At 45.9% G+C, this 24292-nt stretch overlaps 1 protein-coding gene across 2 annotated transcripts in view; it reads right to left on the reverse strand.

Annotated features, from left to right (window-relative positions):
* Positions 1–24292, reverse strand: part of LOC147623533 (uncharacterized) — a 111194-nt gene that overhangs the window by 77094 nt on the left and 9808 nt on the right. For both annotated transcript variants that reach the window (XM_086821714.1, XM_086821713.1), the window contains exon 4: positions 12353–12447. In XM_086821714.1, coding sequence (XP_086677840.1) covers positions 12353–12447 — 95 coding nt within the window. The remainder of the gene's footprint in view (positions 1–12352; positions 12448–24292) is intronic.

Genomic DNA, 24292 nt, shown 5'->3' on the forward strand with positions numbered 1-24292 from the left:
AACTAGCTACAACCGACCAGCCCTTAGCACTCATATAAATAGGCTTGCTTTTGCATCATTCATTCAATCATATCAAACTTCAGCCAAGCGTTGCAGTCCTCAACCGCTGGAGCATCATCACTTGCATCATGAGCCACCCAACAGCAAAACGCAGCATATTCAGCAGCAGCCGCCAGCATCAGGTCATCTTCATACTTGCGTTTTCAGCCCATTCAACAGCTGGCCAACATTAGAGCACTCCCAGCCTTGCATTTTCATTCGTAGAGGTATTGCCGAGCATGGTTTTTTTCAGGATGTTCCTCACTCTGATTATACACCTCCCAAACAGAGGATTGACACCAGCTGGGAGATTATTGCCAGTATTACAACATGGTAGATCTGGAGAGCTAGATGCACGGAGGCTATTGAGGGTGTCCAAATTTTTGGGTCTCAGTGCATTAGTACTATATGAGGTGATATCATCCACACTCTTATGGCTACTTGGGCTCGCATTTAGGGGCCCTCTCGTTCTGCGCAGGCGAAGCGTGTGATATTTATGCGGGAGGCTATTGAGGGTGTCCAAATTTTTGGGTCTCAGTGCATTAGTACTATATGAGGTGATATCATCCACACTCTTATGGCTACTTGGGCTCGCATTCAGGGGCCCTCTCATTCTGCACAGGCGAAGCGTGTGATATTTATGCGGGAATGGGACCATGGCATCTTCTTTTCCCCACACGTCTTACATGGCATCATGATGCTCCTCACTGGTTGAAATCACCTTACATGTTGGGGTGATTCTATTCTCTTCCGGCTTATAGCAGTGATTGTTGTATGTTTTTCTCATACGCCGTATCATCTGCTAACACAGAGTCCAAAAACTCTTCCCTCGTGCGGTTTAAAGGCAGCGTGAGACCCACAACACCAGGGGCAGCCCGAAGAAACCTGCTCATAGCCTCAGCTACAATGAGGTACAGTAAAGGACAACCCTGCCTCACTGAACGGGAAATCTGAAAACGCTCCCCGCACCCCCCATAGGCTAAAACAGTGCTATGAGCCTCCCTGTATAGGCAAGACACCCCTCTGATCCAGTTTTGGGAAAACCCCATGTGTGCCATAGTGCCCTCCAAAAAATCCCAATCCACTCTGTCATAAGCTTTTTCAAAATCAAGCAAAAGAATGGCAAGAGGCTGCTGACTAGACTTTGCCCACTCGACAACTTCCCAGAAAGAAAAAATGTTATCAAATATACTCCTTCCTTCGAGGAAACCATTCTGAGTATCATGGATAGTCCTTTGGCTGCAACCTTATACTCAAGGCTTTAGCTAAGATTTTATATGCAGATCCAAGAAGGGTGATGGGCCTCCATTGCTTGATGTCAGTCTTGTCCCCAATCTTGGGGATAAGGTGAATTAGCCCCTCCATAAGTTAAGTAAATGTGAGTTTTTTATGGCAGACATCATTTACTTGGGACACAAGAGCACTAGAGATGGATTGAGCATTGACTATGACCGAGTTCAGAAGGTTCTAGACTGGCCTATACCGCGAACAGTGAAACAACTTCGTTCTTTTCTCGGTTTTGTTGTTTTTCTTGAGAAATCTGTGCGGGAGTACTCTCAGCTCACACTACCGAGATGACCGACTTGTTGAAAGGTCGTGGACGTAAGTCAAATCAGCCTATCACTTGGAATAATGATCTGGATATGGCCTTCAGACTTTGAAAGATAAAGTCAAGGAAGCACCTATCTTAGCATTACCCGATCCTAGTCGGCCGTATGTTCTTGAAACTGATGCCAGTGACTATGCCATCGGGGCTGTTTATTTCAAGATAGTAGACCTATTGCTTTTGAGAGTAAAAAGCTAGACGACACTCAATCTCGTTGGCCAACCCTTGAGAAGGAGCTTTATGCTGTGATTCATGCTCTCAAGGTTTGGAGACATTATTTATATGGCTCCAAGTTTGTAGTATTGACTGATCATTAGTCAATCAAGTATGTGTGTGATGCGGACCATAATGCCGCACTAACTTCCGAGTGTTGGTAAGGAACACTGGCCAAGCATGATAATCAGCCATGGACACTCTTGTGGAGAAATGTCGTATCAACTGACGCATATAAACATCAAAAACTTCATGATCCAAAAAAGTGTGATTTAAGGGCAAAGGCAAGCATCCCAACAAGCCTTTATATGCATCCACAGGATGATAGACCATTTCAAACACAAGCGGCCAATGATCCGACAACACCTGTTGCTGATCAACCATCATAGTAAGAACCTCTGGCAAAAAGAGATCTTGATGTAAAATATACATCCTATCCAGTCTAGCATAAGTCCCCCGAAACTGTTGTGAGGCAAAAGTGTAACCCCTTTCATCTGGATGCAACCAAGACCACATGTCTTGTTTTAGCGACCTTGCTGCAAAAGCTTCCCACGCCATTCTCTCCAGGCCATCCATTACAGAATGAGGCCACGTGGCTTGCTCCCTAGAGACACACATATTAAAGTCTCCCATCACAAAGCCAGGATGAGAGATTGAAAGAGCACACAAGTCATTCCATAGCAAACGGCGTGCACGAGCATTATTTGGAGCATACACCCCTAACAACCATAATGGCATATCATCCCAAACAATCTGTATCACTAGAAATCTTCCATGAACATCTTGAATCACAAGAGAAGGCTGAAACTGCGAACGAACAGCAAACATAACACCTGACTGCGAAGCAGGATGTCCGCTGTAGAAAACATGAAACCCCTTATATACATAGGCTTTGCCAGCCAACTTATGCTGCTTATGTTCAACTGCACACAAAACATCCCAACCATGACAAAAAGTTGTACGCCAAAGCCTGAACTGCTTTTGGCGCGAAGAAATACCCTTTACATTCCATTGTACAATTTTCATAAGCCTTCCCAGAAAAGGAATCAACAAGGCCGTGTACTAGGTCCAGGACAATCTGCCAAATCACGAACCTTTTGAAGCATTGCATTTTTAGACATGGTATTTGTGATCTCAGACTGCCCTTGGAGTTCCCGAGCACGTGCCGAAGGGTAATGACCATCCCATGGCAAGATGACCTCACCCTTCGAGAACCAAACACAAGAGGCAATTGTTGTTGTGCTTCTTTTGTTAGCCAACTTCTAATAGGATAGCGTTCTACTCTATCCACCCCAAGAGCCCCTGTACCCCCAGAAAGTTGGCCTCCTGGCCTCTTAATCCTGGTCTGTTGTTGGGCACCTGAATCCAAAGGGCGACAAGCATATGTAAGGGCCCCTGATGAGTACGCAAAGGCCCCCGCCAAACAGCATCTGAGATATCCCCCCTGCGGGACAACAAATTGTGTCTTTTTACCACGTACTTCCACCCATGGCTGCTCAACCTCATCCTGAACATCCACATGTACATCCATGTGCTGGGCATCATGTAAAGGAGCATCATGCTCATCTTCCATGGGCAACTGCCCATCAACGATATCCTTGGTAGCAACAACTTGTTCTTTCTTAGGACATTCGGAGACAAAGTGGCCCATCTCACCACATTTGAAACAGTGGCCAGCAAATGTATCCCACCTCAATTCATACATTAAAGGTTGCAGCCCAGCCATATTGACACGCAAATGTGTCGGCCTAGGTCTCCCAGTATTCCACAACATGCATAGACGATTTCGGTTTCTAGATGTCATTCGAGGCACCACCACCAAGAGCGATACCTCGCATGAGACCTTGTAAAACACACGAAAACATTGGTGGGAATTGTTTCACTTCAAACCAAACTGGGCAAGCCTGGCGCAACATATCTTGGTACTCTGCCATAGGCTTCCACGGAACCACATGAACCAACTGCCCATCCAAAAAGAGTGGCACCTGCTCCAAGACTGCCCTACGGGCTTCCGAAGTGCGAAAAAATATTTCATAAAAGCCTCTCGGACCATCATAAATCTCCTCAAGTGCCTTAGGCGACACCAAGCGGCCCAACCATGCTCTAAGACGAGGCAACAACGGAATACACCCAGTAAAGAAGAAGATAGCAGCACGATCATGAAAATCTGCTAGCTGTTGTAGCAACAAAGGAGTCTCCATGCATACATCAGCCACACCACCATTATCTACTGCAGCCATTTGCACGCTATTTGCCTTCACATATTCTTGCAGAAGCTCACCAGTGATTTGCAGCAAACGTGCAAACTCCGGAGAAGGTACCTGAGAACTTTCCTCTGCATTCTCTCCAACATTCACTGGAGTGTAGCTTGCATCAACATCAAGCCTTTGACGTTTTTGTTGCTCCGAGGCATCTGAAGCATAACCCACATCCTTCTCGATCATCTCCTCAATAAGATCCATGTTAAGGCTATTGGCAGCCATGCCACCAACAGCAGCAGCTGGGTCATCCAAATCCATGTACAAAAGCAAAGAAAACCCAGTCTCTCTCTCTCTCTCTCTCTCTCTCTCTCTCTCTCTCTCTCTCTCTGTGTGCTGCAAGGAAAACCCTAAAACAGTAGCTTTGTTGTAGGCAAAACCCTAAAACAGCAGCTATAAACCCCAGACAGCAACAAAACCTCTGTTCGAAACCCTGAAAAAGCTGTTTTGCTGCAGGCAAACCCTAAAACAGCACGTGTAAACCCTAAAACAGCAGCAAAATTTCTGATTGAAACCCTAAAATAGCATCTTTGTTGCAGACAAAAACCTAAAACAGCAGCTATGTTGCAGAGGAAACCCTAAAACAGCAGCTCTATTAACAGACGAAACCCTAAAACAGCAATTTTGTTGCAGACGAAACCCTAAAACAGCAGCTCTGTTGCAGACGAAACCCTAAAACATGTACAGGAAACCAAGATTCGCCCCCTATATCTTTTTCAAGAGCTCTCTCTCTCTCTCTCTCTCTCTCTCTCTCTCTCTCTCTCTCTCTCTCTCTCTTTTCCAAGCCAGATCTCTCTTTCCTTCCTCTCCCTCCCTCTCTCTCTCTCAAAATCTCTCTCTCTCTCACACACACACACACAACCCAATGCCCTGAATCAGAACTTGTCTTGTATCCCAATGTAACTATTCACTTGTTTTATGCAAAGCAGGATCAGAAAGCAGCAAGCTCGCAGAAATTGGCACAAATAACTTTTCTTTCCTTGTCAAAAGCAATGATACACACACTCTTGTCGCCTCTTCTCTGCCCCGCCTCTGTCCATTTTGCTCCCGCCTACCCTGTCCACCTCTGCCCCAGCTTCTCCCGTTCTGCCATTGTTGCGCCCGCCTGCCCCATTGCTGCTCCCGCCTTCCCTTCTGCTCCTGCCTCTACCCCAGCTGCTCTTGCCCTACCACCCCCCCCATTTGCTCCCGCCTCTACCCCCTTCCATCTGCACCTGCCTCTATTGCTCCCACATTTTGCTTCCGCCTTGCTACACCCGCCTTGTCATCCAGCAATTTTATTTGGATTCAAGTCGGCCGCCCACACATTGTCAATTGGCTTTATGGCTTCTTCTGCCGCAGCCAATCTTTCGTCACCCCCCACTGGCCGGGAGAATCATCACTTTTTCTCAAGACGAGCTCACCTCTCTTCAACACGACGCTGACATTGAGGTCTAGGCCACCCTTGTTGAGAGAGTTTATGGTTCCCACCCCTCTCGCTCGCAAGCCCGTGAATGGCTTCTAGCAGCTCTCCCTTCGGAGTTGATTGTGCACTTCCAGGATACTCATTTGCTTGGTTGAGGCTTCTTCCAGGTGGACTTTCATTCGCCAGAAAGCTACTTCTCAGGTTTTGGCTGGCAACCCCTTCCCTCTTGGCCCTAGGATGCTTTTCTTCTTTCAATGTACCAGGTGGGCTTTGATCTAGTGGCAGAGGATTAGCGCCTTACCTAAGTCTCACTGCGGTTCCCTGCTCTTCCTCGGTCCTATTGGAAGCTTTTAGCTTCCATAGGGGCATCCTTTGGCCACGTTCTAGATGTACCAGCCCTCCCGGACTCTCCCGCCTCAGCTTCCGCGGCTGTTACCGCCACTCTTGATGGTGTACCCCAGGTCCTTCTGCTTGTTCCTAATCCATCAATTACTAACATCCATATTATGCTTCAGAGACCTAACGGATCTGGCTTTCGACAGAGGATGGAGATTGCAGGCAGACCTGACCAGTGTCAGATTTGTCATCGACAGGGCCACATTGTTAGAGATTGTCCCAGATCGAGGAGCCATGCTAGGAGGCAGCGTGGTCCTACCCATTAGATGCCTTCTGTTGTTGCTCAGACTCCAATTGCTCCTATGCCACAGCAGACCACACAGCGTTGGGTTGTGGTTAGGGATGGCAGGCACCCTCGGACCCCCGCACCTGCCCCTTCACCCACACGCCTAGTGGAGCACCCCAACCCTTATGCAGCTCTTGCCTCACAAGATGTTGATCCTTCTTTTGAGGATGAGGCTTTGTAGGCACATGATCTCGATCCCTCACAGGAGGTTGCTGCATTACAGTTACAGGATGATTGTACCCTTGAGGATGATGTTGCGCAAGAGCATTGTCATGGTACCTCTCCAGTTTTGAGGACTAGCCCTAGCTTTTCCCCGGAGTGGGAGAGAGAGGTAAAGTCTATATCGTTTTCCGCCCCTTACCTATGCGAGACGTACTTCCGTCTCTAAAGGGGGTCCTTCGTCGACCACAAGATCTGGTCGCTCCTACTCTGAGTCCTTATGAGGATTGTCTCTTGGAACATTCAGGGTCTTGGGGGTTTTTATCCGTGTCGGCGGAAACAAATTGTAAAAACCCAGCTTCATTGTGCAATTACAGGTGGACCTATGGATGTATTGCTCTTGCAAGAGCATAAACTGGATGCTAGCCAGTGTGGGAGATCAAGCAAGAGAAAACCCAGCTTCATTGTGCAATTACAGGTGGACCTATGGATGTATTGCTCTTGCAAGAGCATAAACTGGATGCTAGCCAGTGTGGGAGATCAAGCAAGCTTCTCTTGGGACACACCTTTTCGTCACCAGCTATTGGTACAAAGGTGGTGTCTGCATCTCTGTTTCAGCTTTGATCTTGCCTTGCATCATTGGACATGGTGTCATTTTGCCTGCGAGAGCGCAGTGGATCCTTCTTATGCAAGGTACTACACGCATTGGTATTCTCAACCTATATGCTCCTAACCATAGAGGTGCGAGGAAATCTCTTACTACGCTGATGCCTTTGCCGACCATTGGATTATTGGTGGGGATTTTAACATGGTTGAGATGCCAACGAATAAAAGAGGTGGACATGAGGGCTTGGTGCATCCTCTTGCAAGAGCGGCTTGGGAGAGGTTTATACTCTCCATTCATGGCAGAGATTGTTGGCATGAGGGTGACATTTCGAGGAGACCATCCACTCTTCTTTATTCATGGTCTAACAGGAGAAGGGATGCAGGATGTATTTAAGCACGGTTTGACAGATTTTATGTGGATGATTGGGTGCTTGACAGAGGGGGGTATACTTTTATTGCTACAGGTGCCTCTCAATCAGATCATTGCCCAGTGGTTTTATGTATTAGAGATCCGAGTTCCCATGGACCATCACCCCATGTACGCATCCCTAATAATTTGTTTTCAAATGCAAAGCTATCACGTCGTATGATTGATATTTGGAGATCTCATGATTTCTCACAGGCCTCACAAAACCTGGCCTCTGCTCTTTGTCATATTATTGACTTTTATCACACATGTTCCTTGTCTAAGAGGCAAGAGGCCTTGGATTTAGAAAGGGCTATTAGACGTAGACTGGCTACCTTACAGAAAGAGCACGATAAACATCCTCATGCTCAATGGGTTGCAAATTCTTTATGTATTGCTAGGGCAAAACTTCATCACTCTCTTGAGCAGCATGCGGAGTACCGTTACCATGCCCAGGAATCCTTTTGGACACAGATGGGTGGCAGATGCAACAAACATTTCTTTGCTACTCATGGCCCATCCCATGCCCGAGATAGTATCAGGCATGTGCAGGATTCACATGGAACTCTTCACTTAGATCCTCTTATGGTTAGACAGATAGCCACTGATTTCTATCGCCAACGTCTTAGTTGTGCTGGAGCCGCACTCTGATTTGAGACACAGGGCAGAGAGGAAGGTTTGGAATGCATTGCCACATTTGATCACTAAGGAGATGTGTGCTACTCTGGATGCCCCTTTTTCTATGCAGGAGTTCAGTCATGCTCTTCATGCCTTACATCATGGTAAGTGTCCACCTCTCCCCTATTTTTTTCATTACTTTTTGGGATGCGATTGGGACTGAGATCACATTGGCTCTCCAGGAGATGTGGGACACAGGTTCTATGCCTTCTTCTCTCACTAAGGGGCTTATCTATCTTATCCCTAAGAGCGGGGATAAGACATCAATTGGCCAGTGGAGACCTATCACCTCACTTGAGACTACATATAAGATTCTTGCTAAGGCAGTGAGCATCAAATTGCAACCAATTTTGCACGATGTCATTCATGATACTCGGAATGGATTCTTACACGGAAGGAGCATCTTTGATAACAATTTCTCGTTTTGGGAGGCCCTGGAATGGGCTAAAGCGAGAAATCATCCCTTAGCCATTTTGCTCTTGGATTTTTAGAAAGCCTATGATAGAGTGGATTGGGACTTCCTTGAGGGTACTCTTAGCCATATGGGCTTCTCTCAGAGATGGATCAAGGGAGTTTCATGCATGTATCGTGATGCCCACAGTAGTGTGCTCGCTTGTGGTGATAGAGGAGAGCGGTTTCAAATTTCTCGCTCAATACGGCAGGCTTGCCCTTTAGCCCCATTATTATATATCATAGTTGCAGAGGCCATGAGCATCTTTCTCTGCATCTTTCTCTGCTCCGTTGCTAGTATTTCCGGATTGAGGTTGCCTCTTCATAGTCAAGAGGAGCTGGTTGACTCTGAGTTAGCTGATGACATAGCCATGTTCTTGGAGGCCTCACATATATGCTTATGTTCCTTCCTGGTAGCACTAGAAGAGTTTTGTTTGGCAACAAGGACACTCATTAATTGGCACAAATCTGTTGGTTTCTGGATTAGTGATTCACCGAGAGTTGCTTGGGGTGCAAAGCTTGGTTTTACTTGGATCAGTAGAGGATGCACTGCTAGATATTTGGGATGCCAGGTTGGGATTGATATCTCCTGCACAATAGTCTGCTCCGGTACTTATGAGAAGCTTCTTCATTGGAGCTCCAAGAGATTAGATTTAGCTTCCAGAGATTTGGTGGCTAATCAAGTATTGCTTGCCTCGGCTTGGTTTATTGCCTCTTGTTGGTGCTTCTCATGTGTGCATTGGTCAATTGCAGAGATTGATCCGCAATTTTCTCTGGTCGGGTTTGAATGGCACCTCAAACACTCGTGCTAGGGTAGCTTGGCTCACAATTATTCAGCCCAAACGAGGGGGCCTTGAATATTATCGATCCGGATATTCAGTGCAGGGCGTTGCTCTGCAAACTTGTGGTCAGAGGTTTCCTACTAGGCACTGAGCCTTGGAAGGATTTTTTCTTGTCTCAGATTTCCGGATGTACACCCCGGGTTGGGAGAATTCTCACTCTTTCTATTTTGCTTGTTTCACATTTTGATCATGCTCAATCCTTCATTATGAAACACCTAGATTTCGATCTGCCATAGCCTTTCTCTAACAAACATATTGAGATCCACTTTCACTTCATTCGTGAGCTGGTTGTCGCCGACGGCATCATTACACTAGAGTATTGTCCTTCTCAGGATAACATTGCTGATCTCATCACCAAACCTCTTCCTCAAGATACTATCGAGACGATCAGCTCCTTACCCATATGGGAGTTGAACCCCCATGTTGGAGCTAAGAAGAGGTGTTGGACATGTCATCTCCAGCTCTCTTTTACTTCATTCTATGCCCCTTTTTGTCCAGATATTTATCTAATTTTTAAAGGTATTTTCCCATATTTCTTAGGCTATTTTAGGCATTTTTATCAGTCGTGGACATTCGTCCTCCAATGCTACTGGCCGCTTGCTCTACATGAGATGTATATAAGCATAGCCATTGTGCCTTCATAATTAATTCAATACATTCAATACTTTCAATTCTTGGCTCAAGTGTTGGATCTCTCTTGGCTGTCTACTTTGTCTTGTGTGATCTCTATTTGCTTCCGCTTCATATTCACATATTCTCACATTCTCGACATTTCAGTCTCTTCAGCACCAGCCATTGCATCTCATCACCAAAATGCAGGCTGCACACCAATGGAAATCTCATGATGAATGTCACGGTACAAAAGGTACTGTCACATAACCAACACAATGGGAGCCAGAGGCTGCAGGCAGGATCATCAAAATAGCTCCCCTGGTTTTCATGATAATTCAGGGTCTCAACTAGAGGTCTTGGTGCTCATGAAGGTCTCTCCACCAAAGCTTGCAGTGACATGTAGGACTATTGTTGAGGTGAGCCTCTCTATGACACTCAGATTACATGCCAGGGGGGCTCCATGATTTGACTGCTTTCTAGCATGGGGATAAAGTACACTGCAACAACTCCTGGTGCAATTGAATTTTCTGCATTGCTGATTGGGTGCGATGATCTTAAGGTCAGACAAGCCAAATATTCAACTCCACGCTATGGTACTGTGCTATTTCTACAGAACCAAGTGAAGATGGAACCTTCATGGTAGCGGGTCACTGTTTTTTCACCACCTGGAGGTGTATTTCACTGCCCATAGGGGCTTTTTTTCCACCCGTAGGTGATGCTGCTGAGGGAGCACATAGTGGGGGTTTGAACCCAGGACCTCCCGGTCTCAAGACAAACACTTCACCACTTGAGCTACCACCTCATTGGCCATGCGTGTGAGGTTTTGATGGTTGAACCAACACAATGGGAGCCAGAGGCTGCACGCAGGATCATCAAAATAGCTCCCCTGGTTTTCATGATAATTTAGGGTCTCAACTAGAGGTCTTGGTGCTCATGAAGGTCTCTCCACCAAAGCTTGCAGTGACATGTAGGACTATTGTTGAGGTGAGCCTCTCTATGACACTCAGATTACATGCCAGGGGGGCTCCATGATTTGACTGCTTTCTAGCATGGGGATAAAGTACACTGCAACAACTCCTGGTGCAATTGAATTTTCTGCATTGCTGATTGGGTGCGATGATCTTAAGGTCAGACAAGCCAAATATTCAACTCCACGCTATGGTACTGTGCTATTTCTACAGAACCAAGTGAAGATGGAACCTTCATGGTAGCGGGTCACTGTTTTTTCACCACCTGGAGGCGTATTTCACTGCCCATAGGGGCTTTTTTTCCACCCGTAGGTGATGCTGCTGAGGGAGCACATAGTGGGGGTTTGAACCCAGGACCTCCCGGTCTCAAGACAAACACTTCACCACTTGAGCTACCACCTCATTGGCCATGCGTGTGAGGTTTTGATGGTTGTATGGATGGAATTGATTCGAAATTTAAACATTTAGGTATGAGAAGTTGTAGGAGCCAATTGGTGCGTGGTGCATTAGCTTAGGAGCCAAGGGGGCAGAGGGTTAGTCCCGCCCTTAGTGCATTGTGGTGCATTAGCTTAGGAGCCAAGGGGGCAGAGGGTTAGACCTGCCCTTAGTGCAGTAGGGAGAAGATGGCTTGGTAACACAATTACTCAAACAAGACTCCACCTTCTCTTGTTCACGTGGTTGATGATGGCTATTTTTTGTTTCTTGGATTGTGGTAGTTCATGGTTATAGACATGTACGGGAGTTATGTGCTGGTTTTCATGTTTGTTCACCGCAACGGTGAATTCTTAACACCCAGGGCACCTGTAGAGGAGTAGGTTGCCCATGGTATTTTCATGTGAAATCACAAGGTGTGTGTAATGCCTACGGGTTTTTTGTATAAAAGGCGATTTTCCCAAAATGAAGAGGGGTAGGTTGCCCACATGTGAAATCATAAGGTGTGAATGAGTTATCCCACATGAAGGGATTGTAATGCCTACGGGCTTTTTGTATAAAAGGGGATTTTCCCAACGTTGAAGGAAATCAATGGAATTCAATCTCATTTCCTCATCTTGTTCATGCGCATTTAATTTAGCTCCATTTCCTTGCCTCTTAAAAGGTCTATCTTAGCTCTCATGGTTAGATAACATACTTGCTGAGCACCTAGGGCTCAAGACTTTTTTTAACACGTGACCAGCAGGGTCATACTTGACCTTTCAGACTATCATCTTTCTTTTTCCTATGTGTAGGTTCCACATAAAAGGATTTGTAGGACCAAACTGGACTGCTGCAGTAAAATGTGTTACTACTTTAGATGACCTCCATGTTCAAAGAACTCAAGCTTCAAGTAACAATACATTTGGCAATGTAAAAAACTTTAGGAAAAACCACATAAGTTATTAAATTGAAACATGTGTTAAGTTCCATTCATGAGGGATCAGATTGTGTTACCCAGTTGTGAAGACATTCCCAAGGTCTGATGTACATATGCTTTGTATTACATCCTTATGGGTGTACAAAACAGTGTGATGAAGCAAAAATTTGGCCTGCAAAATCATGAAGAAGGAAGAGCAACTTTCACATCCTCAACAACTTAACCTCTTCATGCTCATTCAATCAATGTAGAAGCTAGCAAGCAGGGCTTTTATTTCAATCCCTTTTCTTTTCTTTCTTCCCCGACAAGGATATCATTTTGTTAGTAAAGTGAAAGAAACATCTGGAAAGCTCAGATTGCAACCCTCTTAGAAAGGTAAAGGAGGCGAGGGAGTGTGGGAAAGGGGAAAGGGCTAGAAGGGAGAAGGGAAAGGGAGGCGTGGTTGGGTGGAGTGGTAGGCGGGCAGCCCAAACTAGGGGGGGGAGGAGGTGGGGTGTGTGGTGTGGTAGGTGGGCAGACCAAACTGGGGGAGGTGGGTGGCCGAAACTATGGGTCCAGTAGTGCCAAAACATGCTGCCCTCGCCCCTGGATAAGGGTGGGCTGAGGCTCCAGGTCCGAATAGAATCCTGCATTACCCAGATCCTGCATGAATGTGCGCCACATGGCTGTGGAAAGTGTAGATAATATCAGTCTAGATATCTCACATAACTTCCATAGGAGGTGGTGATGGTCTCATGGCAGCCTACTCTACAAATCTGATATGCTGGATTTATGTGATCAACTCCAAGCAAGAGTCAGGGTGAGTCATCGAAGTTCAGGAACCTTGTGTGGGAGAAATTTTCTGACCTCTTCTTGCTCTTGCAAGTGGTCTTGGCACAATTTAAGAAGGGTCCACTGGCCAAGGAGATGGTGTACTTACTCCAGAATAAGTTGTTTCTTGCATGGATTTAGTGGGAGTAGGTAGGGGGACCAAAAAAAATGATCCACCTGCATAGTTCAGAAGGGCTGAATCAGGAATCATGTATAGGCAAATGCATCACGGGGTTTTGGGAAAGGAGCAAAAAGTAGTTCATCAGATATTCAGAGTGCGTCCGAATATCCAGAGAGATCTCATCCAAGGCCCAAACCAAGCGACAAGCATGAGCCACCCGGAAGATGCAGGGTATCGAGAAGCCAAGTGAAGGGAAGAACGTCCCAAAGGGGGGTCAGGATTGGCTTCTGTGAAGAACGGAGTCACTCTAGCGGCAACCACTAGATGGGGATCTGGGTGCACAGGGAGGGGGAGGAGGTGATTAGAGAGAGTTGGTGAGGGGCAAACTCGAGATCAAGAAGTTTAGGGCCCTCGTAAACTTTGCTACATGGTGGAGGCGCTATGGGTGAGGTGAATGTGGGGAGTTGCACAATGGCAGAGGAGGAACTGATGGACGATCAAGGGTAGATGTAGGCCGTGTGGTTGTAGTGTTGGACAGGGGTGGGATGGTTGAGGTATTGGTGGATTGTGGTGGGTTGTGGTGGGACTGAAAGGGGTGGGATGCAAGAGGTAGAGGTAGAGCACGGAGGTGATGGTGGAGAAGCAGAAAGGGTAAAGGGAGGCACCAAAGGGGTGGGGGGGGTGGGAGCCAAGAAGCAAAGACGGTGGAGGTGGTATCTGTCACATGCACAGACGTGGACATGGCTAGTCTCCTCGTTAATCCCTGACTAGGCAGAAAATTTAGGATCAATTTAAGGCATTTGATAGGCTCTGACAGTCAAAGATGAAGCCCTAAGGACAAAGGAACCAAAAGATGAAGCCCCAAGGACAAAGGAACCAGTCAGCCAGGACCTAAGCCTTCAGACAGGAGAGTCAGCATCATTAAAAGATATTTAAATGATTTTTATGCTTGTCTCTGCTGGCCGACAGCAGTCGGATGGATGCAGGGATAATTCCAAGAGCTTACAATAGCAAGTTCAAGGCAGTCGTTAGATCATCTCATCCCCCTTATGGGACAGGTCAATAGACAGTCTAGCAAGTCAGGATTCAGTCCATTTTGGAAGGCCAAAAGGCCATAGTCATATACATCTTTTTGTACTATATCAATATACTGCAAAAACAGTTCAACTCTCTCTTCCCTCTGCTTGCTATTCAAAGAGCTTGCATAAAGGTTCCTAACCAGTACGCTTAGGGCTGGATCAAGTACAACAAAGCTTTCTGCATGCAACATTGGAATCAGAGCATTTAGGCTCAGAGATCTAAGCACTAAGAAAGGTGCAAAGATCAATGGAAGAATGCAGTCAGGGTAGCATTTATGAAGTAGTCCGTGGCAAGAAAAGCCAAAGGAAAGCATTCCCTGGGAGTTGTGTGCTCAAAGGAGCATACCATTGGCTCTCAGATCAGTTCCAAAGGTGGAGCATCAGGCATGATTATTCTCAATGGGAGACCATAGCTGTGTTAGGGGAAAGGGATTGTAGGAATGGGGACAAAGTGGAACAGATGCACAGTTTTCAAACCAGACTTGGAGTGGAATGAAAGGAGTGACAGAGTTTTCAAAAAAGTAAGCAATCAAAGTAGAGAGTTAGTAGTCCTTGTTGACTACATACTGCAAGTACTTCATGCAAACCATGGCAGACTCTAACTTGTCTGAAATTACTTGTGAGAAGCTTGATAAGAACAAATTTCAAGCTTGGAAGTTCTGAATGCAAAACTTCCTTATGGGCAAAGGAATGTGGGATTTGATTACAGGTGATGACAAGGAGCTAGGTGAGAAGACACCCGCAGTGGAACATAAGGCATGGGAAGAGAGAGCACGAAAGATGCTTCATTGGATCTCTGTGAGTATTAGTGACCATATGATTGTGTACATACTGGATGCAAAGAACTCAAAGGTTGCATGGATACTCTTATGGGTCTCTATGAGACAAACACAAAAGGCAGGGAGATGCAGTTAAAGCAGGAATCACATGGGATTAAGAAGAATTCTATGTATTTAAATGATTATGTGCTAAAGATCAGAAGTGTGGCGGATGCTTTGGGTACTATAGGTTCTCCAGTGGATGATGATGACTTGGTTGCAGCTACATTAGCAAGCCTTGGAAAGGAGTACAAACCTTTTGACATCCAAGATCAAGTCATTCCACATAATGAGTTGTCTGTTAGCCTCCTCAACTGACCTATGGGTCTATGATGTTCAATCCCCCCTCTTTCTTGGGTAGGAAACTCTAGCCATGGTGTGTACTGTGCCATCTAATCATGACCAAAGAAAATTTTGAATGAGGTGACGTAACTAGCCAATGCATCCCCTATGAAGAACTCAACAAGAAGTAATAAACCAAGCAGTGGCCAGCAGCACTTGGTTAACCACCAAGGCTCTAGATGCCAAATCAAGCTTCTTGCTACTCCAATGCTAAATTTTGCTTTCAATGCTCATGAGCATAGCCACAAACTGTTGTGCTAGGGAGATGTCAATGCCAACCTCGCAGCCAAGGTATCCAGCAGTGCATCCTCTCTCAATCCAAGTGAACCCCACATCCAAATCCCAATCTACCTGTGGAGAATCACTCATCCAAATCCCACAGACTTGTGCCAATTAATGGTGGATCCTGCTACAAACAAAACAGCACTTGGTTAACCACCAAGTCTCTAGATGCCAAATCAAGCTTCTTGCTACTCCAATGCTAAAGTTTGCTTTTAATGCTCATGAGCATAGGCACAAACTGTTGTGCCACGGAGATGTCAATGCCAACCTCGCAGCCAAGGTATCCAGTAGTGCATCCTCTTTCAATCCAAGTGAACCCCACATCCAAATCCCAATCTACCTGTGGAGAATCACTGATCCAAAATGATCGAACGTGCAGCGGAAGAAGGGAAAGTGGAAACACAGGAGAGAGTGAGAGAGAGAGATGGAGAGGAAACACAGGTGAGAACCTACTCTCAATATCATCACCAAAAGGAATACATGTCCCGAGCAAGAGAGGAGAACCTCGTATGTGAGGGACTGCAGCAAACAAAGCTAAGTGTCACGATTGTGACGTATGTATGTATCAGATTCTCTCTTCATTGCTGATTCCTGTTGCAAATGCAAAGAGTAACCAGCCAAGGGAACCCCTGCCCTCGACTGGTTGCGACTCTTCACCAAAGGATGTACCTCTTCATTGAATAGCCACCTCCCTTCAACGAATGGTTGTATCCCTTGATGAATGGTTGTGCCTCTACATCGAATAGACACACCCTTAGCCTAAAGTTGTATCCTTTCATCTAGGGTTATGTCCTTTCATCAAAGGACATGCCTCTTCAAATGTGTCTCTTCATCTCCTATATAAGAGACCTATTGTAATCAGTTTAATCAATTCAATTCAACCTTCTCTCTCGTGTTCTCCTGAAGTCTCTTGTTAAGTACTCAAGTAGTAATTAGTACACAATATGCAGGATTAACAATACAATCCTCACAGTGGTATCAGAGCTAAAACCTTTCCTAAACGTGGGTTGTGAAGCCCTCACCCTCTCCACGGCACTCCCCCTTCCACCCCTCTTCTCAGTGTTGTATGGAAGCAGCGGAGCGATGGTGGACTTGGCGTAAAGCTTTTCCCATGGTGATGTTAAAAAAAATAAAATAAAATAATAAAAAAAAATCCCACACCCACACACACGCACCTTTCATGTCTCAGAGAGAGAACCCTTTCTGCATACCTAGATTACCCCCTCCCTGCTGCCGGTGGTGGTAGCCGTTCGCTGCAGGTCATGAACCCCCCCCTCTCTGCTGAGAATGGAGCGCCCCCCTTCTCGCTTCGTTTGCTGCAGGCCATGAGCCCCCTCCTCGCTTCGTGCAGCTGCCGGCCATGAGCCCCCCTCTCTGCTGAGTATCGACCGCGCCCTCTTCGCATCGTGCAGATGCAGATTGCGTCGCCTTTTCGAAGAGGCACACCCCCTTTTCCGATCGGGTACGTGACGATTCCAGGCCGCCGTCACCCATAAACCACAAACAAAAAAAAACCCAAAAAAAAACGTGCTCTTACGTGCGCGAGTGTGAAGTCCCCCCCCCCCCCCCCCCCCCCCCCCCCCCTTGTGTTGGCGATTCGACGCTTAACCCCCCAACTGGCAGGATGCCGCCGACTACACTTTCGCTGTCATCCTCTCTCCCGGCTCTGCCCACGTCACCCTGTGTGTGCGCTCTTGCCATTCACGTGTATGCTTCATGGACAATTTTTCGGAGGAGCCCTACATGCACATCCCCTACCTGAGTTACATCAACGAGATCCCAGGCTCTCCTTCCTGAACACAGCCCTCTGCGTGTCCCCACTCCGGAACCGGTGCCACTTTCCGCCGATGCTGGGTGGATTCCAAGTCTCCCAGACTCTCCTATCCCAGTAGCCCCGGCCTCACAGGTGTACCGCATACATGTCAGCAGCCCGCATGCAACCGAACCCCACACTTGGGCGATCTGGACTATTTTCTTGCTCATTTCGAGTACTTCCTGTCACGGTACCCTCAATTGGCACACTTTCTTCCAGAGTGCAGTGTGGATGGCCTCCGCAATATCCTCTCCACGCGCCCCCCTGTGACATTCTACTGCGAGATCTTCGTCCCCGATTATACTCCATCATCTCCGGTGCCCAGGCCTTAGGCGGAACCAAACGAGGAAGTGGAAGCAGACAAAGTAGCCTCCGAGGACGATCCGAGGAAGTGGAGGACCCTGACTTCGAGTACGAGGATCGCGATACTGCCTCTCCAGCAGCTGTTCCTCCCATCCTACATCTCGGGTGGACCTTTCCTGCTTCACCTCAGTACTCTCTCTGAGTTCTCCAGATGTCGACTTCGCACGACAACGTGCCACCCGCCGATCCTCCGATGGAGGCCTTGCAAATGACCACTCTTCAACAACAGCTGGAGGACTTACAAAGGGCCCTTTTCGACGGTATGGCATCAATGCGATCACAAATGGAGGACATGCAACAACGGAACCAACACCAGCGCGAGGGATCCAGGAAGTCACAGCGAGCGCATCGATCGCGTTCACCAACATCATCATCATCCTCGGTGGGCCAGCAGGACGATCCCTCAACTCCTCCCGATCCGACCGCCGAGGTAGACAATGTTGAACTCAAACTTTTGTATAAAAATCACCACAACACAGACAAGAAAGATAGATATCAAGTTACCTGAGCCCTACAATGGCCGCAGCGATAAGCGGTTAATCGATCATTGGCTCTACAAGATGGAGGTTTATTTCTCAAATACCGATTTGCCCGAGACTATTAAGGTGGCATTGGCCAGTACCCTCTTTAAAGATACCGTCTTCCTTTGGTGGCGACGCAGGATTTCAGATGGCAAGTCTACTCCGATGTGGGATAAATTCCGGCGTGCTCTTCACTAGGCTTTTGAGCCTGCAAATGCGAACTTTCATGCCAGGTCTTCTCTCCGCCGCCTAAGTCAAACTGGCTCCGTGGCCGCTCAGAGTTTCAAAAACTGGCTCTCGAGATAGAGACACTCAACCCCTCTGACCAGCTTCATAGCTTCAATGACGGGCTTAAACCCACAATCCAAGACGAAGTCCATAAGTACTTGGAAATAAGTGCACACTAGGTGTACTATTTCTCTAGTCTAGTTTCAGTTCAGTTTTTGTGTCTTGAGTCTAGTGCCATGTCGCACCTCTACATTTATCCCATAAGCGAGTCTACTCAATCTTGTACTTCTCACCTATAAATTGTAGGTGTCACATCAATGAATAAATCAATCTTGTGTCTTGTCTACACTCATCTCAAGGTAACTCTTTGTCTTTCATTTTGTTCTTGTTTCATTTCTAGTTTTGCTCTTGCTTTCATATTTTCTACACCGTTGTCGTGCCATGGCACGTCTATGGTGTGAAACCATGCATATGAGGCCATGAAGTGCAAATCCAGATGCATGGGATTAAGTGCCATGACTTGAGTTATGATGCCTAAGTACATATGTTCATATTGTAAATGAGGTTCAATAAGACGAGCTGAGACTGAGTCAGGTCTCAAAGCCTGTGTACATAATGGGTGTAGTAGGTGTTTTAACACTTGGATAGTGTGATGTTTTTTTTAGTGAAGGAAAAAGGCAGTCTTTTGCTGTGCTGATGCATGCTGAAGGCCAGGCAAACAGTGGAGAAATGTGAGTTTTTGTGAAGTGCACAGGCTGATAAGGAGCCATTTTGGAGGGCAGATAGCAGGAGCTGGGAGTGCCTGATGGGTATGTGATGAACTGAAGAGTTGTGGTCAGACATGCTATGAACAACTTCCTAGAAGGAAATTTTTGCAGAGGAGCTACAGTTTGAGATCTTTTTAGTACCCAAGGTGGGTACTTTTATCCGGAATAGCTACAGATGATAGATGGCTAGTTTGAAGCGACTTTTGTATGTTCATGATGAGCATACTGTGGTGAGATGTAGGTGTCTGGACATAGGTGGTCATCATGGACTTGGCATACTCCTTCTGTTCAAAGAGAAACTGGCCATATCCTTTATGAATATCACCTTCCTTATTAGCTCTAAGAGCAGCATTCTCTGGTGGCAGAACTTGCATTGTATGATCAGACAATGCAATCACTTGTGGACCACTAACTACAACGTGGATACCCATAGGTAGCAGCAGCATCTCTCTCAAAGGGATCATTTGTACTAAGGGGTATGGAGGTTGTAGATACCTAACCTCAATGAAGCGGGATAGCCAAGCAAGGGCATATGGTGAGTTGATAACAATAAGGCTTGGTACTTTAGACCATATGAATCCACCTGAATGTGTTAATTTGCCACGACCACAAGGAAACAACTTAATTGAGAGGCCAGTTGCAGTACACAAGGTGGAAGCTTGCATGGCAATAACACAAAGGGAATATCCGAGTTTAAAGCTAAAAAAAAGGGAGGCGCAAGTGTATTTGAATTTTGGGAAATACGAAATATTAGCTGCAAAAGGTGAAGGGTGGCCCGATTCTCTGGCGGGGAAAGGAATGAGAAATGGGAGAAAAACCAGAAAAACGAGGTACTGTAGGGGGAGATATGCAGAAAGGAGGAAGAAGAAAAACCAGAGTTTGGATTATTGCAGAGTATCTTGTTTTGTGAAGACAATTTCTGTTCAAGCCTTGTAGGAGTTCAAATTACAGAGGAGATTAAGCAGCATCTAGTGATATGCTTCCTGAAACTTTCGAAAAATGAAGGGGACTGCTGCCGAATTCATGCGAAGGACAACTGGCTGGACTCTCTGGTGATATGGCCCTTGTGAGTAGAGAGGTGGTGGTCTACGTGAGTGGAGCGATGGTGATCGTCTACAAGCGCATACCAAAAACATGGTGAGATACCAGCGGCTGACCGGTCAAGGAGGAAACAGAGGCTGCGCAGTTGTATTTTTTTTGTGTGTGAGTGAAGCGCCGGGGCGGGAGAATTCTGCAGTCCACGTACAGTTTTCGCCATCTTTTTTTTTAATGGAAGGGCAACATTTTGGAGCCAAATGCCAAACTAGACCTTAAGTAAGGTTTCTTTTATGTTTGGACAAGTTTATGATGCTTATTTTGGATTAATCTCCTTGCTCAAAGGATCCACATTCAAGCTCAAATTTCTGTCATAAGCATCCACGTTTTTCTTCAACAAGAGATATTCTTCAACAATTTTCAAGCCTTCAAGCCATGGGATAATGTTAATTGTTGTGAGGGTTTTGGAAATCATGTGACGTTGTATATATATGCCATATGCTATCTTTTGCTTTGTGATTTGCTGGAATCTGTAAGGCAGGTATTCATGAAATCAAGAGATACCTTGAAATGATGGAGTTGGGAATATATGAAAAATGTGATGTGAATGGACACATGTATATGAAAATCATTTGTAGATTGTGTTATGCCTACATGTGATTGGTTTGAGGCATTTGGAAAAAGAGTCAGAAGTTCTATGCTTGATCTGGCCTTGCTCTTGACACACAATTTATGTGCAATCATCAAGCTGAATGTGGGAATAAATTGAAGTGAATTGGCACATGTACATGTCAACAACAATGGTGATGTCTTATGCTCCTTGAAGAGCTATCTGTTTTGTTTCCTTGCTGGGATTTTGGAAGCTACTCTCACAGTCAGAAGTCTCGCACTTTCCCAGCGATACCATACACGTCACGACAGCTTTTTGGTGAACCCGATGTGAAACTGCTGGGGTGAGAGTGTGGTGAAATACACAGGGAAGCTATGGCTGAGAATCCTGAGGGTCAGGGGGTTCATTTTGACCCTGGAGTTATGCAAATGTTTCAGATGTTTACTATGTATATGCAACAGCAGCAAGCTGCTGAGAGGGGACAAATTTCCACGACCAAAGCACTGCAGTCAATTGTGAAAAAGGTGGATCAATTTGATGGTAAGGACATCACAAAGTACCTGCGCAATTACACAAAGGAAATGGAGCTAAACAGGGTGACTGAGGAGGATATGGTTCGAAGCTTTGAGCTGGTATGTGTTCCTGAAATAAGAGAGCGCATAAGAGGATTACAGACAGCACATGGTGGCAGAAATTGGGAGGAGTTCAAGCTTGCTTTAAAGGATGAATATTTCATGGAGAACTCTGAGCGGGTGACCAAACGAACTTTTTTGGAATGGGTCACAAAACCCAAAATGGGAATTTCTGCCACCCACAGAGTTGCTAAGAGAGTTTGAGAAGCGCTATGCCCAGCTGTCAAGGATTGAGCGCACAACCTTGGACAGGGAAAAAACAGAGCTCTTCTTACAAGCAGCTGGGAAAGATCTCCAAGAAAAACTGGAAATTCTCCTTGAGGATAAGGATACAGAGCAGGGGCTAAAGAATGATTGGAATGATGTCGAGGATGCGGTCACCATGCTAGCAAAGCGGCAGCGAAGGAGGGATAAAATGGTGATGAGCTCGGCAACTCCTATAACTGCTGTTACCCCTGAGAATCTACCAAAACCAGCTGCTGCAATTCCAAAGGTAGAAGGGCCGATGGAAGAGCTTATTAAGGGCATGCGAGACCTAAAATTGAAGATGTCCAGGATTAAAGAAAAAGGGCTACCATTAGGGCAGGCTTCTATGCAAAGGTCTCAAAGCAAAGAAGGGTTTACATTCAGATGTATACGGTGTGATGACCCAGAACATGCAAAGAAAGACTGTGCTAGCTATAAAGAAGCCCTCAGAAATCAACTTGTGTTTTTCAAAGATGGGAAAATCCACCTTACAGAGACTGGTCTTCCATTAAGCACAACCTTTGGGAAAGGAGGGATGAAAAAGCTGGTTGAGGATATGGCTGCTAGCCATGCCATCTCTATGGTTGAGGCAGCAACCTATGGGTTAAAGGTTGGCCAATCAAAGCAAGAATCTGAGAATGATGAAGATTATGAGCATGAAGATTTTTGGCCATCAACAATGGAACTAACTGCGTCAAAGAAGGTGTCTAAGCAGGCTTTGCATGAGGCAGGTGACTGTATACGTCTTGAGACTGGCTGGGAAGAGCCTATGGATTCTTTATCTGTTCATGCCTACATTGCAAAATGCCAGAATAATGAGGCACAGGTAGAAGAAAAGCGTAAGAGGGAAAATGAGGAAGGAGGGTCATCAAAAAGGGTCACTCGTGGTAGTGAAAAGAAGGATCGTGGGCCATCACATATGCCTCCACCGCATAGCAGATCTCCACAGGAAGTATCAATGGAAGAAGTGCCAGCAAAAATGAAGCATGAGAAGGAGAAGGGTAAAGGGAAAAGTCCACTCTACAAGCTTCAATCTGATATTGAAGCCGCAACAGATCTCAAAAAGGTGCTTGAAGAGAGGATTTTAAACAGCAGGGTGGAATTTACACTAGGGGAAGTCTTGGGGATTGCAAAGAAAGAATTCCATGATGAGATAATTGATATTATACGAAGAAAAAGGCAGTCCATAATTGAATCTATTCCATCACAAGGGGAGGCAAGCACTTCCAAGACTCATGGAGTACAGGTACAGCAAAAGGAAGAGAGAGAGAATGTGGTGGAATGTAATCACTCTGCTGAAGGGGCACGACAAGTGCGCTTTGTGGATGAGGATGATGAAAAAGAAGTTCTTACAAAGAGTCATTACTCCAGGAGCCATTGGGCAAGGGCCACCACTGAAACCTTTGTCAAGATAGGTGACTTGGAAGAGCCGTATGTCGCTCTAATCGACCATGGGTCTGAAATAAATCTTATGGTTAAAAATCTCTACAACAAATGTAAGTGGCCAATGGATGTAGATCATGGGTGGATGATTAAAGCAGCCAACAACTCATCTGGAGAGCTCTATGCAGCCTGTCCAAATGTAAGGGTAACTATAGGGGATGTGAAAGATGATCAGAACTTCTTTGTTCAGGAGATGTCATCGTATCCCCTCATCCTTGGGCAACCCTACATTACAGCTGTGAGGATGGAAACAAAGGTTTTGGATGATGGTTCGGCATATGCAAGAATAAGGAGTAAAGATGGTAAGAAAGCTGTTCAGTTCTTGACAGTTTGCATTAACCATGAAAGGAACAGTGAGTCTCTTCGAGCACAGTCACTCCCAAAGATAAACAGAGAATTCATGAACTACAGGGAGATGAAGGATTTTGGCCAGGTGCCATTGTAAAGCGGGATTCCAATGGTACAAGAGAAAATGAGTTCTCGCAGGACTCAATCAATGTAAATAACTTTTCAGCAAATTTTCAGGGATTTTCTAGCTATGGGTCACTGGTCTTTGTAAAAAGTAAGGACTTGAAGCGGGGTATGCGTCGACATGTACAAAATGAACAAAAAAGTCTTGAGCAGTGTGGTCTTTTGGAGAAGAATGAGTTTATTTCAGGGGTGCTTGATGAGGTGTCATTTGTGGATACTATGGATGTGCTTTTTGCTATGGAAAGAGCATGCTTACAGGGTGGAAATGAGATGATAGAGGTGTCATCTGTGGGGATGTATGATATAATCCGGGAATTTGAGGGGATGGAATGTAAAAACATGAATTGTGAGATGGATGCTCATGTTGATACAAAGTACAAAACAGTTGCAAAGAAGGTGAAACCAGTTGCCTTGTCCTTGCCACCAGGAAGCAAGG

Source organism: Cibotium barometz, chromosome 27 (genome assembly GCF_041138505.1).
Source record: "Cibotium barometz isolate CiBa-2024 chromosome 27, ASM4113850v1, whole genome shotgun sequence".
Classification (NCBI taxonomy): Eukaryota; Viridiplantae; Streptophyta; class Polypodiopsida; order Cyatheales; family Cibotiaceae; genus Cibotium; species Cibotium barometz.